This window comes from Rhinoraja longicauda, chromosome 30, assembly GCF_053455715.1.
Source record: "Rhinoraja longicauda isolate Sanriku21f chromosome 30, sRhiLon1.1, whole genome shotgun sequence".
In the NCBI taxonomy this organism is placed as follows: Eukaryota; Metazoa; Chordata; class Chondrichthyes; order Rajiformes; family Arhynchobatidae; genus Rhinoraja; species Rhinoraja longicauda.
The window spans coordinates 13,467,512-13,484,527 of NC_135982.1; the positions used below are offsets into that span (position 1 = coordinate 13,467,512).

The 17,016-nt window shown below is 44.0% G+C and overlaps 1 protein-coding gene across 1 annotated transcript; it reads left to right on the forward strand.

Annotated features, from left to right (window-relative positions):
• Positions 1 to 9,081: 9,081 nt before the first annotated feature.
• Positions 9,082 to 15,629, forward strand: LOC144607947 (uncharacterized). The gene is made up of 3 exons (XM_078425104.1): positions 9,082 to 9,264; positions 13,209 to 13,400; positions 14,370 to 15,629. The coding sequence occupies exons 1-3, from the start codon at positions 9,093 to 9,095 to the stop codon at positions 14,924 to 14,926; spliced, it is 921 nt and encodes a 306-aa protein (XP_078281230.1). The 5' UTR covers positions 9,082 to 9,092; the 3' UTR covers positions 14,927 to 15,629.
• The last annotated feature ends 1,387 nt before the right edge of the window (positions 15,630 to 17,016 follow it).

Here is a 17,016-nt window from a genome sequence, read left to right on the forward strand (position 1 = left end):
AAGGTACAACAGGTACCGGACCACGAAGTACAACAGAAAGAACTGTACAAAATCATGAGGTGCATAGATAAGACAGAGAGAGCTCGATAGAGCTCTTAAGGATAGCGGAGGTATCAGGGGGTATGGGGAGAAGGCAGGAACAGGGTACTGATTGAGAATGATCAGCCATGATCACGTTGAATGGCAGTGCTGGCTCGAAGGGCCGAATGGCCTACACCTGCACCTATTGCCTATTGTCTATTGTCTATAAACCTTTCCTCAAAGCATAGGTGTCTGTGACAAGAAGGCATATGGTTAATTTACACTATTTGTCATTTCTCCACCCATGTTCCTAATTGATATGTCCTGATGCATCCTTTGACAATCTCTTCACAGTCCACAACTCTAACAATTTCTGCTATGAGTACCAACTTACTAATCAGACCACCCAGGCTTGCATGTATCACAAACAATGGGGATCCCAGTGCCGATCCTTGTGGAATACCACTGCTCACACACCTCCAGTCAGAAAAACATTCATCCACCACTACTCTCTGTCCACTGTGACCAAGCAAATTTTATACCCAGCTTACCGACTTACTCTGGATCTCATGTGATTTGTTCTTCTGGACCAGCCATCATGAGGGACTTAGTCAAATGATTTACTTAGTCCATGTAGACAGTAGCCACTGCCCTGCCCTCATCAAGAGTCTTGGATTCTAACCTGGATACCAAAATGCATCAACTCATAGGGAAGTCCTGATTTAGGACATCATCTCCCTGGGTCCCACTCATTTAGGTCAGTAGCTTTGTTTAAGAAAGATGGAAGATATTTTCCAATAAATATCCTAACTTCTGTAGATATTTCAAATTTGGGGCAGCGTCTTCACCTTCTGAAGTTGCCATGAGGTAGTTTGTTGAACGCAGTAGTCAGGCTACTGCGGTGCGATGGGGGACATTGACTTTTATTATCTTAACTTGTCTCCCAAGCATGACTGTGAAATATTGTCCACTACCCCATTTTTCTCACTACTGGAATTGTTTAGTTTAGTTTAGTTTTCGAGACACAGCAAGGAAACAGGCAATTCAGGCCCACCAATTCCCACTGACCCATTCACACTAGTTCTATGTTATCCCACGTTCTCAACCACTCCCTACATACAGTGACAGATTAGCCTACGAATCCACACGATTTGGAGTTATAGATTTTTTTAGAGATGCAGCGCGGAAAACAGGCCCATCGGCCCACCGGGTCCGCGCCGCCCAGCGATCCCCGCACATTAACGCTATCCTACACACACTTGGGACAATTTTTACATTTACCCATTCAATTAACCGACACACCTGTACGTCTTTGGAGTGTGGGAGGAAACCGAAGATCTCGGAGAAAACCCACGCAGGTCACGGGGAGAACGTACAAACTCCGGGAAACGAGCACCCAGATTAAACCCATGCGGTCACAGGGAGCACATGCAAGCTCCACATAGACATCACCCGAGGTCAGGATCAAATTTGGGTCTCTAGTGTTGTGTGGCAGCATCTCTACCAGCTATGCCACTGTGCTGCCCATTCTTGGGTTCCCTGTGTAACTGTACTACAGAGGATGCCCCATTTGGTTTTGCCAATAAATATGTACTTGGCAGAGGTCAGCGATTCATCTTGAAGTAATGCTAGTCCATATTTTAGATTTAGATTTAGAGATACAGCGCAGAAACAGGCCCTTCGGCCCACCGGGTCTGCGCCGCCCAGCAATCCTCGCACATTAACACTATCCTACACCCACCAGGGACAATTTTTACATTTGCCCAGCCAATTAACCTACAAACCTGTACGTCTTTGGAGTGTGGGAGGAAACCGAAGATCTCGGAGAAAAACCCACGCAGTTCACGGGGAGAACGTACAAACTCCGTACAGTACAGCACCCGTAGTCAGGATCGAACCTGAGTCTCCGGCGCTGCTTTCGCTGTAAGGCAGCAACTCTACCGCTGCGCTACCGTGCCGCCATATATGGCCAGACCATTCAATGGCAACTCAGCTTACCAGTCAAATGCCTTTCGAGCTCATCACGGGGCACATTCCTCCAAAGGGAAGCCAACCCCAAGTTGAGGAGTGAGGTCCTGCAGAATGCAGGGCCTTTCTAAACGAAAGTGGCCATCTCCCACCTAAACGTCAAGATGGTTAATGTTGGCTAACAAAATGGTCAAATAATCATTGGTTCAAATGTTGCTGTGTTTTATCATAAACAATGATAGTTTCTCGTCCAAACTTTCTTTGCTGTTTACTCTGTTGTTGAAATCCATCCTGTCATTAGTTCATTTTATCTTGACATATTCCTCAGCTTATGGTTTCTGTTCAAGTAATTCCCAATGACCCTTATGAAATTGTTGCTTTGGGACCAAAATAATATTCCCATTGAATTCTTGCAGACGGGAACTGTCCTGGAATGGTGACAAGGGCAGAAACGTGTCAGCAAATGAATTTCTTCTTGACCTTCCCAAACTAGCATTGGATGAGGCCAAGTTGGTTAAGCTTTGTATTATCTGCTGCACAAGAAATTCATTGCAATTGCACAACATTCATTGCATCCAACTCTTGTTTCATTTACAAGAGATTCTTTCTTTTTGAAATGCTGTTTGTTCAAAATTTTCAAAATAAAATCGGAGACGTTAAGAACAAAGACTGTGTTTCTGGTCAATTCAACCCACATTCCGAACATGGAGTTATTTAATTATCAAAAGAGTTCCATTAAATAATGGTACTGAAACAAATAATTGGTTTGATGTGGTTAGAATCATAGAGTTGTACAGCATAGAAATGGCCCCTTTTAGCCCGGCTTGCCCATGCCAACGGTGATACCTATCTACGCTAATCACATTAGCTTGCACTGTCGATACCTTTACCTCTATACCTCGATACCTTTCTTGCGCAAGTGCCTGTCCAAATGCCTCTTACAAGATGTCATTGCAGATGCCTGAGCCACCTCCTCAGGTACCTCATCACAGATACCCACCATCCTCATATTCTCTTTAAATTTCTTTCCTCCCAGCTTAAACCTGCTATCTAGTTCTAGACCCCATACCCTGGAAAAAAAAGTACTTTAGATTTAGAGATACAGAGATACAGCGCAGAAACAGGCCCTTCGGCCCACCGGGTCTGCGCCGCCCAGCGATCCCCGTACTATCCTATACCCTATTAACACTATCCTACACCCACTACGGACAATTTTTACATTTGCCCAGCCAATGAACCTACGTACCTGTACGTCTTTGGAGTGTGGGATGAAACCGAAGATCTCGGAGAAAACCCACGCAGGTCACGGGGAGAACGTACAAACTCCGAACAAACGGCGCCCGTTAGTCAGGATCGAACCTGAGTCTCTGGTGCTGCATTCGCTGGAAGGCAGCAACTCTACCGCTGCGCCACCGTGCCGCCTATACTCTCACAGTATTTCCTACCAATGCCCCTCCTATTTTTATAAGGTCACCCCTTAGCTTCCTACGTTCCAGTGAGCATAGCCTTTCCAATCTCTCCTTATAAATGAAGCCCTTCATTTTATGCCAACAGCCTGGTGAATCTGTTCTCCATTCTCTCAATTGCTATCGCATCCTCCATGTAGTGTGGTGACCACACTTATACTCCTTGAACCAGTGTGTCCGTAGAATTATGGAAGCTGGTGGCACAATAGGGATATTGCAGCCAGCAGGACTCATACCCTGAAGATGTTGGAGAATTTCTCCAACAAGAAACTTCCTTCCAGCTCATCCTAACTATGATGCCCAAATCTGAACCCTGCATTAATTCTAATTCCTCATTAAATTTGATGAACCCCTAGTGCTCCAGTGCCTTAGGTTCAAAATTCTTGTGTTTCTATATGACTCCTTCCATTGCTCATGATATCCTATTCCAACGAACTCTACACCAACCTCTCTACGCTTCATGGTACACCTCTGCCAAGTTAGCCTTCCTTTATCTTATTGCTCCATTACCTGGAGCTTCCACAATTCCTTTAGGCTTGTCGCTTTATGCCCTTTATGCCCACTTTAAGTCTGGTCAGGCTTTTGATCATCCTTGCTATTCTAACTCGACATCTGGGTTTTTTTTTGTGTGTTGCAACATAGTGTGTTGCAACTCTATCAAGTGCTTTGCTAAGATTGCAACATATAAATCAGACTATTTTTATATTATGATTGATTAAGATTAACTTCGTTTTTATGTAATATACAGGAATTTGGATAAACGTTCTTGCGAGAAGAGATTATTTTCTTTCCTCTTTGGCTACTTTAGGATGTAAAATGAATGGTTTGTTGATGCTTTCTGGCCACAAGAGGTTTGGCCCCCTTGCACTTTATCACACTCTGCCAAAATCCTGATACTTTGCAAACATTTTGTGACATGTTTTGCTTTTGATAACTTTCAGCTGCAAATGATTACCATGTTGTGCTGTGTGTAGATCTTTGTACCAAAGCAAATGGTGGAAGTTTTTTGATGGCATCGAGTGACCATCCTTTACTCCCAGAGTTAGAGCAAAGAACAGGTCCTTCAGTCCACTGCATTTATATCAGCCAACATGCCGATCTATACTAATCCTATATGCCTACATTAATTCTCTATCCCTCTACACCCTCGTCATTCTAGGATCTCACTTGCTGCTTCTTAAATGTTGTTACTATTCCTGCCCCCATCGCCTCATTCCAGTTTGTGTCTTTGTTTGAACAATGTACCCCTTAGATCCCCTTTAACCCGGCTCCCTCTCGCCTGAAACCAATGCTATCTAGTTTTAGACATTCCAGTCATTAGAAATAAACTGATAGAAATAGGCCAGCTATCCACCCTACCTACTGTATGCCTGTCATCATTTCATACACTTCATCATGTCAACTCTCAGCTTCCTCCGCTCCAGGGAGAACCAACCCAGCCTAAATCATAGTTATACTGCACAGACACCAGCTCTTTGGCCCGGCTTGTCCATGCTGTCCAAGTTACCCATCTGTTACACTTCAAAAGCGTGCAGGTTTATAGGTTAATTGTGTCGGTAAAATTGTCCCTAGTGTGTGTGGGATGGTGTTAATGTGAGGGGGTCGCTGGTCGGCACGGACTCGGTGGGTCAAAGGGCCTGTTTCTGCGCTGTATCTCTAAACTAAACTAAATTAAAAGTCCTAGGGGCCAAATACAGGCAAATGGGACTAGCCAGAGAGCCAACTTGGTCACCATGGACAAAATGGGTCGAAGGGCTTGCTTCCGTGCTGCACAGTTCTATAACTCCGTGTCTCAATTACATAGATGACTACTTCTTACTTTCAGGGGACCTATTCTCTCACGAGTTTTACTACTGCTACATTGATAGAATCGCTTAAGATTCTGCTTTACCTTATCTTGCTAAACAATTTCACATCCACCTTTTATGCTTCTAACTTCCCTCTGAAGTGAACAATCCTTGTGCTCTTCAAAGGATTCTCTTGACGCCAGCTGTCTATGCTTAACTAATGCCTCCTTCTTGTTCCTTGTCAGTGCCTCATAATCACTACATGAACTTCTGTTCCCTATCCAATGTCTCCTAATAACTCAAGCCTCCAATCCAGTCAACATCCTTGTTACTGGATTGCACCCTCTCAAATTTATTGCACCCTCTCAAAATCAATCACATCGTTCCTGTACTTAGAAAGCAAGAAATGGTAATAGACTCATGGAAATGTGTTGCAATGCAGAATGAAGTACCAATGCTAGTCAACATGTGTAAAGTTGGAGTTTCAGACTTCAAACTGTACATCAGATGCTTTGCTTTCAGCTGCACGACTCGAACTCCTTACACACATGCACACACGCACCCACGCACATGCACACACGCATACATGCACACGCATATGAACACGCACACACAACACACACATACACGCAGAACATTCAGAAACATGCACATGAATACACAGACACAAATGCAAACACACAAACATACACACACCTGCACTCAGAGCAAACATACACAGAAACATGCACTAGCGAATACATGGCGACGCACATACACACATGTGAACACAGGCACAAATACCCAGAAATGTACATGAGAGAGCAATATTATTTCAAGTTAACATCAATACATTTAATGCAGGTGTATGGAACACATTTTTAATGCAGGGAGCGATGGGTGCCTGAAACATGCTGTCAGGGGTGGTGGTGGAGGCATTTACAACAGTGGTATTTGAGACTTTTAGATAGGCACATGGATCTGCAGAGAATAGAGGGAAATGGATCACTTGTGGGCAGAGGGGATTACTTTAATTTGGCATCATGTTTGGCACGGTCATCATGGGCCAAATGGCCTGATGTTGTGCTGCACTGTTCCATGTTCTAGAGTCCCTTCAGCCCAACTTGCCCTATCCTTGGCCTCGACCTAAGCTGGCAGATGCCCCAAGTCACGTCAATGGACAGGTTATTCCGAGATACCGTGTTTCAACACAAGCCTCAACTCTGTGACCTCCCTCCTTAATCTCTAGCAGCCTCTGTGCAAGGAATTACGATCAAAACTGATTGTTTTCAGTGAGCTGTGATTGAACTGCTTGGCATAGTTTCTCTGCCCCAATTATTTTTATGCAGAGGAATGCACCAAAATCATCTTGTGAGATGGAACGGGTGGGCATTGCAGGACACCTTTGGAATTCTTACCTACATCTCTCGTCACCTTCCAGTGAGGAACCTCTGTACATTATTCATGTAGAAAACAAGACAGCCAGATAGATGTAGAGTGCAAATCTTCATTTTACTCACACTGTACACACAATATTTATTGCCCAACCCCATTTCACTTCCCATTTAAGAGGCATCGATATTACGGCTCCATCTACAGTCACATATTACGCCGGGTAGGTTTTTTATAACAAGTTTCTGAATTCATGTTCAAGATTACTCATGTGATTAAAAAAAATTGATTGAATTCATTACTTGATTTAAAATTTCACAGCTTTAGTGGAGAAATTTGAACTCTCACTCCTCCAGGAGCCTGTTTACCAGCTCAATCTCCACACTCTAATCCACACAAACAGCAAAGCTTCTCCCCTTGTTATAGGGCACGGGTAAATTGAAAGTGTCAGGTGATCATTTATTCATGGGGTGGGCATTGGTGGTGAGGCCAGCTTTAACTACTCGTCTCTAATTGCCCTTTCGAGAAGCTGACGATGAATTGTTTTCTCGAACTGTTGGTGGTCTTTTGCTAAAGGTGCTTTTTCACCTGAATTGATTGAACTGATTGATTGAAAGATAGAGCATGGAAACTGACCCTTTGACCCACCGAGCACACACACACACCAAGCACCGCTCTCCCGTTCACACCAGTTCTTTGCTATCTTACTCTCCCACCCACTCTCTGCACGTTAGGAGCGATTTACAGAGGCCTATTAACTTGCTAACCTGAATGTCTTTGGGATATGGGAAGAAACCGGAGCACCCGGAAGAAACCCACACAGTCACAGGCAAAACGTGCAAACTCCACACAGACGGGACCTGAGGTCAGGATTGAACCCGAGTCTCTGGCACTGTGAGGCAGCATCTCTACCAGCAGCACGACCATGTTGTCCTAACCGTGCTGGTCTCGTAACAGTAAAGTTGCAAGAGGGGAGACAGCAGATGCTATTGCTCTCAGATAGCTGCTGCCCTTCTCATTCTTGGTGGTAAGGTTTGTCAGTTTGTGAAGTGCACTTGAAGTAGCATTGGGCAGTTAACGGTGATGGTACAAAATGTGGATTACTGGGAGCGATTAAGTTCGTTTACTGTAGAGACACAGCGTGGAAACAGGCCCTTCAGCTGACAGAGTCCACACAGACCAGCAAACACCCCCCCCCCTCCCTACTCTACTTCTATCCTACACACTGGAGACAATTTACAGAAATCAATTAACCTACAATCCCACACGTCTTTGGTGTGTGGGAGAGAACCCAGAGCACCCGGAGAAAGCACACACCGTCACAGAGAGAACATACAAATTCCGTACAGACAGCACTCGTAGTCAGGATCAAACCCGGGTCTCTGGTGCTGTAAGGCAGCAGCTCTACCTCTGTGCCACTACTGTGAAGTAGAGTGTATTGGTTGAAATCCTACTCAAATAGCTTGTTTTGCTCTGGTTGATGACAAACTGTTGGAGTTTCACCCATCCTGGTAAGTGGAGCGAATAAAACCACTGGCCAAGATGCCTTTAATTGGTGGACATTGGCATCTACGCTTGCCAGAGACACTGGAGTTAAATCTCACCTTAGGCTATGAAGTCTAACCCCACCAAAGATACTGGTGTTTGCCCCCATCAGAGACACTACTGACTCCCACCACCAAAGTCACTGGAGATTCACCCTACCTGAGACACTTGTGTCCACCCCCACATAAGACACTTGAGTCTAACCCCACTAACACTGGTCCTTCATTGGACACATGGACGTTCACCTCCACTGGAGGCAGTGAAGTCTCCCACCACCAAGGACACTGGTGAGTCCCCCAACCAGTTGGGCAACATGGTGGTGCAACAGTAGAGTTGTTGCCGTACAACGCCAGGGACCTAGGTTCGATCCTGACTACGAGTGCTGTCTGTATGGAGTTTGTACGTCCTCCCCGTGACCTCGTGGGTTTTCTCCAGGTGCTCCGGTTTCCTCCCACATGCAAAGACGTACAGATTTTGTAGGTTAATTGGCTTCGGTAAGAAGTGTAAATTGTCCCTAGTCTGTGTAGGTTAGCGATAGTGTACGGACGATGCTGATCGGCGGGGACCCGATGAGCCGAAGGGCCTGTTTCCGCGCTGTATCTCTAAACTAAACCAAACCAAACAGAGACACTTGAGTCTACCCCACCAGAGTGGACATTCAGCCCACCTGAGACACTTGAGTCTCCATCCACCAGGGGCTCTGGGCAAGGTGCCTGATTCCCTTGCAATGTTACCCATTAAGAGGGAACCTGCTGCTGTGGGTGGGGGGGGGGGGGGGGGAGGGGGGGTGGGGGGGGGGAGAAGAATCATTAAATCCCTCTGGTTCTATTTCTTGGGAAGTAACTTCAAATTCTTTTTTTTTTTCTCTCGTGCAGAATAACTTCAAGAGCGAAGTGCAGATAAAGTTTTGACGGGGAATTGAAACTTGGCAGTGATGCTGGTTGAACTCAGACTCTCATTTGAAAGGCTTTATATCTGCCAGATCCTTTCATGCAAGCAGCCCAAGCCTTCCCTGCTCAGTGCTCCAAGTCTTCGGAAACTATATTTTAGATACTCCATTGGATTCATTTCCTCAGAAAACTTTCTGCCTTCAGACAGTATTCAAGGTAGGTTCTAGCAAGTACCAATTGTTCAATCTTCAACTCTTTTGTGTTTAAACCTCTGTGTTGAAAGACTAATCAGTAAACCCAGGGTTAACTCTTTACTTGGTGCCAAATTTGGAGACAGTTAGTTTTATTGATGAAGTACTTTTGATTCAGGGTTTTGCTCACAATTTTGTATTAAGGAATCGTTGGCATTTTGTAGAGAGAATGTACCCTTAAAATCAAGCTGAAATAAAATTTAAAAATAAAATCTTTATAGTCTGTAATAATGCAAATGCATCTGTTCCTTATTCGGAAGTAACTGATTGGACATTATTTTCCTTTATAGTATTCCTATTACAATGTAGGGGCAGGAATGGTTGGTGTCTTTTGTACAGTCTGCTTCCACAGGCAACAGAGCTTTGAGCAATTGCGATTATTCATTAACGTGCTTTCAACACAAATAGGCTGTTTGAATGTGAAAGTTAGTGGTGCCTGATCCTGACCGATTATTTACATATTCTGTTACTGACCATTGATTGGTATTGTGTTAGACAGCATAGTCCTTTCAGTTCAACTTGACCATGCTGACAAAGTTGCCCACTTGAGCTAGTCCCATTTGACTTAATTTGGACTGTATGCCTCTAAACCTTTCTTATCCATGTACTTGTCCACATTATGTTTGAACATTGTAATTGTACCCATTTCTGCCACACCCTTGGGCAGCTTGTTTCTCAAGCCCGACACATTCTGTGTGCAAAATGTTACCTCTCAGGTCCCTCTTGAAGACTCCCTCTCTCATCTTAAGCTACATCCTCTAGTATAAGGGAAATCAAGAAACTGCCGATGCTAGACCCTTGAGCAAAAAACAAGGATGCTAGACCCTTGAGCAAAAAAACAGGCAGCATCTGCGGAAAAAAATGGACAGATGACCTTTTGTGTCAGAACCCTTCTTCACCAGACTGACCTAAAATGTGTCCACTCGCTCCACAAATGCTGCCTGGCTCAATGGGTTCCTCCAGCACATTGTTTTTTTTCCCCTCTAGAAACATAGAAAATAGGTGCAGGAGTAGGCCATTCGGCCCTTCGAGCCTGCACCGCCATTCAATATGATCATGGCTGATCATCCAACTCAGTATCCCGTACCTGCCTTCTCTCCATACCCCCTGATCCCTTTAGCCACAAGGGCCACATCTAACTCCCTCTTAAATATAGCCAATGAACTAGTTATAGACTTCCCTCTCATGTGAAAAAGATGTGAACTTAACTAATTCTCTCATGATTTTATCTACCTTAATAAGGCCACCCCTCAACCTCCTAAGGTATGGGGGAAAAAATCCCAACCTATCAAGTCCCTTATAACTCACACCCTCCTGTCTCAGTGGCATGTGCATCTTTCCTGCACCATTTCCAGCCTAATGACATTCTTCCTGTGGCTGATCTGGGGTCCATCTATGTCTAGCAAAGAGTCACAAGCTGAGTTGCACACTGAACTGCACTCAATACTCCAAGGGTGGTCTGGACAATAGCTTGTACAGTTGTATCATACGTCCAATCTCTTGTACCTCAATGCCCTGGGCGATAAAGAAAGGCATGGCGAACACCATCTTCACCACCCTATTTACATGTGTGGCCACTTTGAGAGACTTTTTATTATCAATCACTCTGTGCTACAATACTTTCCAAAGCCTTATTGTTTGGTTTGCAAGTCCCACCATGTTCTTACTTCTCACAATTCAACACTTTGCGCTTGTTCGAGATGAATTCCATCTGCAATTCCTTGGATCAACTTCCCAGAAGATCTCGATTCAGCAGAGATCTTAGATAACCATCTTCGCTGTTCACTATTCAAACAATGTTGGTGTCATGCAAACTTACCATCTGTGCCATCTATATTCATATTGAAATCGTTAAAAGAGATGACAGACAATAGTGGACCCAGAACAGATCCCTGTGGCACATCGCTGGACACAGGCATCCAATCTGAATAACAACCTTCCACCACCATCCTCTGATTCCGAACACTGAGCTTGCTTTATTTCCAACTGGCGAGCTCACCCTGTATCCCATAGATCTACCCCTCCAGCACATGCATGTCTTAGTCAAAGGCCTTGCTGTTTTGAGCAGGAGGGAACAGTCCTACTTTGAATTGAACTGTGTTCCGAATGGGAGGCAGCAGAGTTAAGAGAAGAGGCAATAAGGTTAGTTCATCTTGTCCCTCTGGGCAAAGTCTGGTGCCAGATCCTTGGACCGATTGAAAGATCCAGAAGAGGCCCAGTCTGTAAATACCATGTGGTTTCCGTGTAGGCCAGGAATTTGTCTGGCCATCCATCTATGTAGCAGACCATCTAGTGGTGGCTGGAAAGGGACCAGCACTTCACCTGCCATGACTTATTTGTGTGTTCCTCTCACCTGATAACTGGGTGAGCTATTAACAAAACCTTGTTATAGTCATCTTTATGCATTCCTAGGATTAAAAGAACTGCCTCTGCCCATGTCACGTACTGAACTTTAATAACCTTGTCCAATGGCATTGCCTTCCAAGTGGGAATTACTGGGAAAAGATCTACTACATAGGATGGAGTACATAGAAATGAGCATATCCCAGTGGACAACCCATTAACAGGCATGGCAAGTGCAAGCAGGGTTTTCCAACACTCCTTGAAGAGTGATCTCTGTGGATGGGAGCTGTTTATGGGGTATCATATCATATCATATATATACAGCCGGAAACAGGCCTTTTCGGCCCACCAAGTCCGTGCTGCCCAGCGATCCCCGCACATTAACACTATCCTACACCCACTAGGGACAATTTTTACATTTACCCAGCCAATTAACCTACATACCTGTACGTCTTTGGAGTGTGGGAGGAAACCGAAGATCTCGGAGAAAACCCACGCAGGTCACGGGGAGAACGTACAAACTCCTTACAGTGCAGCACCCGTAGTCAGGATCGAACCTGAGTCTCCGGCGCTGCATTCGCTGTAAAGCAGCAACTCTACCGCTGCGCCACCGTGCCGTGCTGGAACACTGGTGATGTGAGTGAGTCACTCATGGTTCATGTCTTCTCTATTTTCTCATATTTATCCACAAACAGTTTGCAAGCATCTTAGTTTCTTGAGGATGGTACCACTTTAAATGCAAATTGTTTTGTTAGAATTATGTTCACACACTAATCTCAATCTTTGAGGATTTATAGTTAATCATCTAAATGCTTTGGCAAATTATCTCCAATACCTATCTTCATATCCCTCTCCAGAAGGAATCCAAGATGTTGGAAGTCCCAATAGACAATAGACAATAGGTGCAGGAGGAGGCCATTCAGCCCTTCGAGCCAGCACCGCCATTCAATGTGATCATGGCTGATCATCCTCAATCAGTACCCCGTTCCTGCCTTCTCCCCATACCCCCTGACTCCGCTATCCTTAAGAGCTCTATCTAGCTCTCTCTTGAATGCATTCAGAGAATTGGCCTCCACTGCCTTCTGAGGTAGAGAATTCCACAGATTCACAACTCTCTGACTGAAAAGGTTTTTCCTCATCTCAGTTCTAAATGGCCTACCTCTTATTCTTAAACTGTGGCCCCTTGTTCTGGACTCCCCCAACATTCGGAACATGTTTCCTGCCTCTAACGTGTCCAACCCCTTAATAATCTTATACGTTTCGATAAGATCTCCGCTCATCCTTCTAAATTCCAGTGTATACAAGCCTAGTCACTCCAGTCTTTCAACATATGACAGTCCCGCCATCCCAGGAATTAACCTAGTAAACCTACGCTGCACGACCTCAATAGCAATAGACAATATTGAAATGAAATGAAGTAGTGCTCATGTTTACATTGTCCACATTCATCCCAATTACAACATATCTGGGACACATTTCTGGCAGAATATACAGGGTAAGATGACATGTTTGTTTTAGACTCCAAAATGATTTTGCTCCACTGTCATAACTATTTTATTTTTACAGTGCTGTCAGATATGAAAATGCCACATCGCATACATCACCTGGGATTGGTTCTGCTGTTGTTCCTGATGGGCGCGTCAGCTCAAGACACTTGCCCAGCCTCCCCAATCCATGGGAGTCCCGGGCACCCTGGATTACCTGGACTTCCTGGGAAAAATGGTTTGGATGGGCTACAAGGGGTGAAAGGAACTTCAGGTAAATCACTGATGTCCAGGTTTCTAGATCTCCTTTAATGATAATACTGCCGAATCTAATTCACCATTCCACCAGGAATGTGTGATCTCAGAAAATTGTCTGAACTCAGAGTCATTGAGTGATACAGAGTGGAAACAGACCCTTCAGCCCAACTTGCCCACACCAGCCAACATGTCCCAGCTACACTAGTCCCACCTGCCTTCGATTGGTCCATATCCCTCCAAACCTGTCCTATCCATGTTCTTGTCTAACTGTTTCTTAAATGTTGGGATAGTCCCTGCCTCAACTATCTCCTCTGGCAGCTTGTCCCATACACCCACCACCCCTTGTGTGGAAAAAGGTACCCCTCAGATTCTATTGAATCTATTCCCCTTCATCTTAAACCTATGTCCTCTTGTCCTCAGTTCAACTACTCTGGCCAAGAGATTCTATGCATCTACACAATCTATTCCTCTCTTGATTTTATATACCTCTATAAGATCACAACTCATCCTCCTGCACTGCAAGTAATAGAATCCCTGCCTACTCAACTTCCCCCTATAGCTCAAACCCTCTAATCCTGCAAAATCCTCATAAATCTTCTCTGTACCCATTCCAGCATGACAACACCTTTCCTCTAACATGGTGCCCAGAACAGAACACAATACTCTTGTTAAGATCTGATTTTTAAAAAAACGAGGAATGCAATTTCCACTCCCATACAGTGGAATTCTCAGCATCAAAAGCCAGTGAAGGCCAATTCTCTGGATGCTTTCAAGAGAGAGTTAGATAGAGCTCTTAAAGATAGCGGAGTCAAGGGATATGGGGAGAAGGCAGGAGCAGGGTACTGATTGAGGATGATCAGCCATGATCACATGATTTGGCGCAAGGGGCCCAATGGCCTACTCCTGCACCTTTTGTCTATTGTCTATTGTCTATTGTCTATAATTTGATTAAGACAGTTCATGATTTTGTCCTCCTTTTTAACAGGTCCTTCTGGATCGTTTGCATTGGGTGGCGGTAATGGAGAGAAGGGTGAGCAAGGCATCGAAGGTTTCACCGGAAAGGTTGGACCTGATGGTGAAAGAGGAGAAAAGGGAGAAAGGGGTGCACTGGGGGAGAAAGGTGTACAAGGAGAAGTTGGAGACCACACAAGCTCCCTGAAGTCTGCCTTCTCCATGGCACGAAGCACGGACATCAAGCCAAGACCACGCCTCACAATAGTTTTTGGAAAGGAGATCAGCAATGACCTACGTCATTTCCATGTTAGGTCTGGAAAATTCCAATGTAATATAACAGGCCTCTATTACTTCACCTACCATGCAACTTCCAAGGGGCCACTTTGTGTAGACATTATGAAGAACGGACAAAAAATAGTCGGTTTCTGTGATGAGGTTGTCTCCTTTTTCCAAGTCAGTTCAGGGGGAGTAGTCCTCAAAGTGGATCAAGGTGATGAAGTCTATCTCCGGGCTACCATTTCCAACTCAATGCGAGGCACGGAAGGAGCTGACAGTGTGTTCAGTGGGTTCCTCATATTTCCCGATTAAAAGGTTTACTGGCTGTTTGATCAGAGTTATATCAGTGGAAAACAAATAAAACATTTTACCTAATAAAAAGCAAAGATTTTGAAACAACAGCAGTAAACGATTAATGCCTGTGCCAGAGATTTCTCTGCTTAATACAAATGAGGATATTTGACATGTTTAAGACGGAAAAGTTGGTTTTCTTTGGTGACAAGATTTCAGACACTGATGTGATAGGATTGCTGTCCAATCCTATTGCTCTGTTTAAAGACCTCAATAATTTCACTGCAGCAATTGTCCTTTATTTGATCACTTAAGCTTACATCAGTTTTGATTTTTGTTATAAATCTGATTGATCTTGTTTTGAATTGGAGATTCGATGTCAATCATACCCAAATTTTGTTTGTATGGGCCTGTGAAATGGAGTCAGAATATTAAAGTTGCAGATCTCCGTTTTCCTTGACTCTCATTGCAATAATTCCATGTGAACATTGAGTAAAAATCATCATTTCCACTGTGTAAATTAGTAACCTTGACCTCATATTCAGTATCCAACATCTATCTGTGTAAACAAGCAATTTATACCATTTGCTACAGAGGCAGAAGTTACAATGTAAGCAAGGGCTTCTGAATGTATACATTAAAAATTGAATAAATCTAATCATTTCATTCAATGTTGAATTGTAAAGAAAGTAAATGGTTCAAATAAAATGCCACCTATACATTCCATGTAGTGCTGTTGGCTATGTGCAGTTTCTTTGTAGGCAAAAAGGTGTCAGTTTGCATATCAATTCATAACGAGAGGATTTCAGTATAGCAGTAAAGAGGTTCTTCTGCAGTTGTATAGGGCCCTGGTAAGACCACATCTGGAGTATTGTGTACAGTTTTGGTCTCCTAATTTGAGGAAGGACATCCTTGTAATTGAGCCAGTGCAGCGTAGGATCACGAGATCGATCCCTGGGATGGCGGGACTGTCATATGAGGATAGATTGAAAAGACTAGGCTTGTATTCACTGGAGTTTGGAAGGATGAGAGGGGATCTTATAGAGACATATAAAATTATAAAAGGACTGGACAAGCTAGATGCAGGAAAAATGGTCCCAATGTCGGGCGAGTACAGAACCAAGGGCCACAGTCTTAGAATAAAGGGGAGGCCATTTAAAACTAAGGTGAGAAGGAACTTTTTCACTGGATGAATTGAAGAGAGAGTTAGATAGAGCTTTGGGGGCTAGTGGAATCAAGGGATATGGGGAGAAGTTGGGCACAGGTTACTGATTGTGGATGATCAGCCATGATCACAATGAATGGCGGTGCTGGCTCGAAGGGCCAAAGGGCCTCCTCCTGCACCTATTTTCTATGTTTCTAATTAAAAATTAAGCTACATTTATCAACAATTTTGTTTCCATCACTAAACCCTTCTCTTCCTTTTTGATATTGTAACCAATCAACTTCTAATTTTAAAATAAACGAATTACTGCAAAGTATAAACTCAACACATATTAAAAATAATATTAAAATAATATAAACTAAAACAATTGCCAAACCAAGTCTTTGAGATAGAAGATTCCAAATTTTGTCCAAATCGTCAAAAGCAATCTCCCAATTTCGTTCCTTGCTGTTGGAGGTTACGGGGGATTGCGCTTCTACCAGCTATTAATATTGTTTAAGGGCCTAACTTAATTAATACATTTTATTTCTTAAACTTAAGCAATATTTTGTAACAAAACTGATAATCTAGATTTAACTTCTCTAGAGGTGCCAGTACATTGTATTGGTGCATACAGTACCATCACAAAAGAAGCACTGGGTAGTTTAGAGATACAGCATAGAAATAGGCCCTTCGGCCCACCGCGTCTGCACCAACCAGCGATCCCGCACATTAACACTGCCCGACACACACTATTTACACTTATACCAAGTTAGCGGTATGATGAAGTCGGCGGGGGCTTCAATGTCGGGAGCCCCGACTGCCCTAACGTGACAACTTCAACTGCCTGACCGCGGGAGATGACGGCAGGGAAGAGAAAGGCATTCTGGCCTTCCATTACAGTGAGGGGGTGACTGGAGGAGACTCACTGTGATGGACTTTTTTGTTTTATGTTGGTTTTGTGATT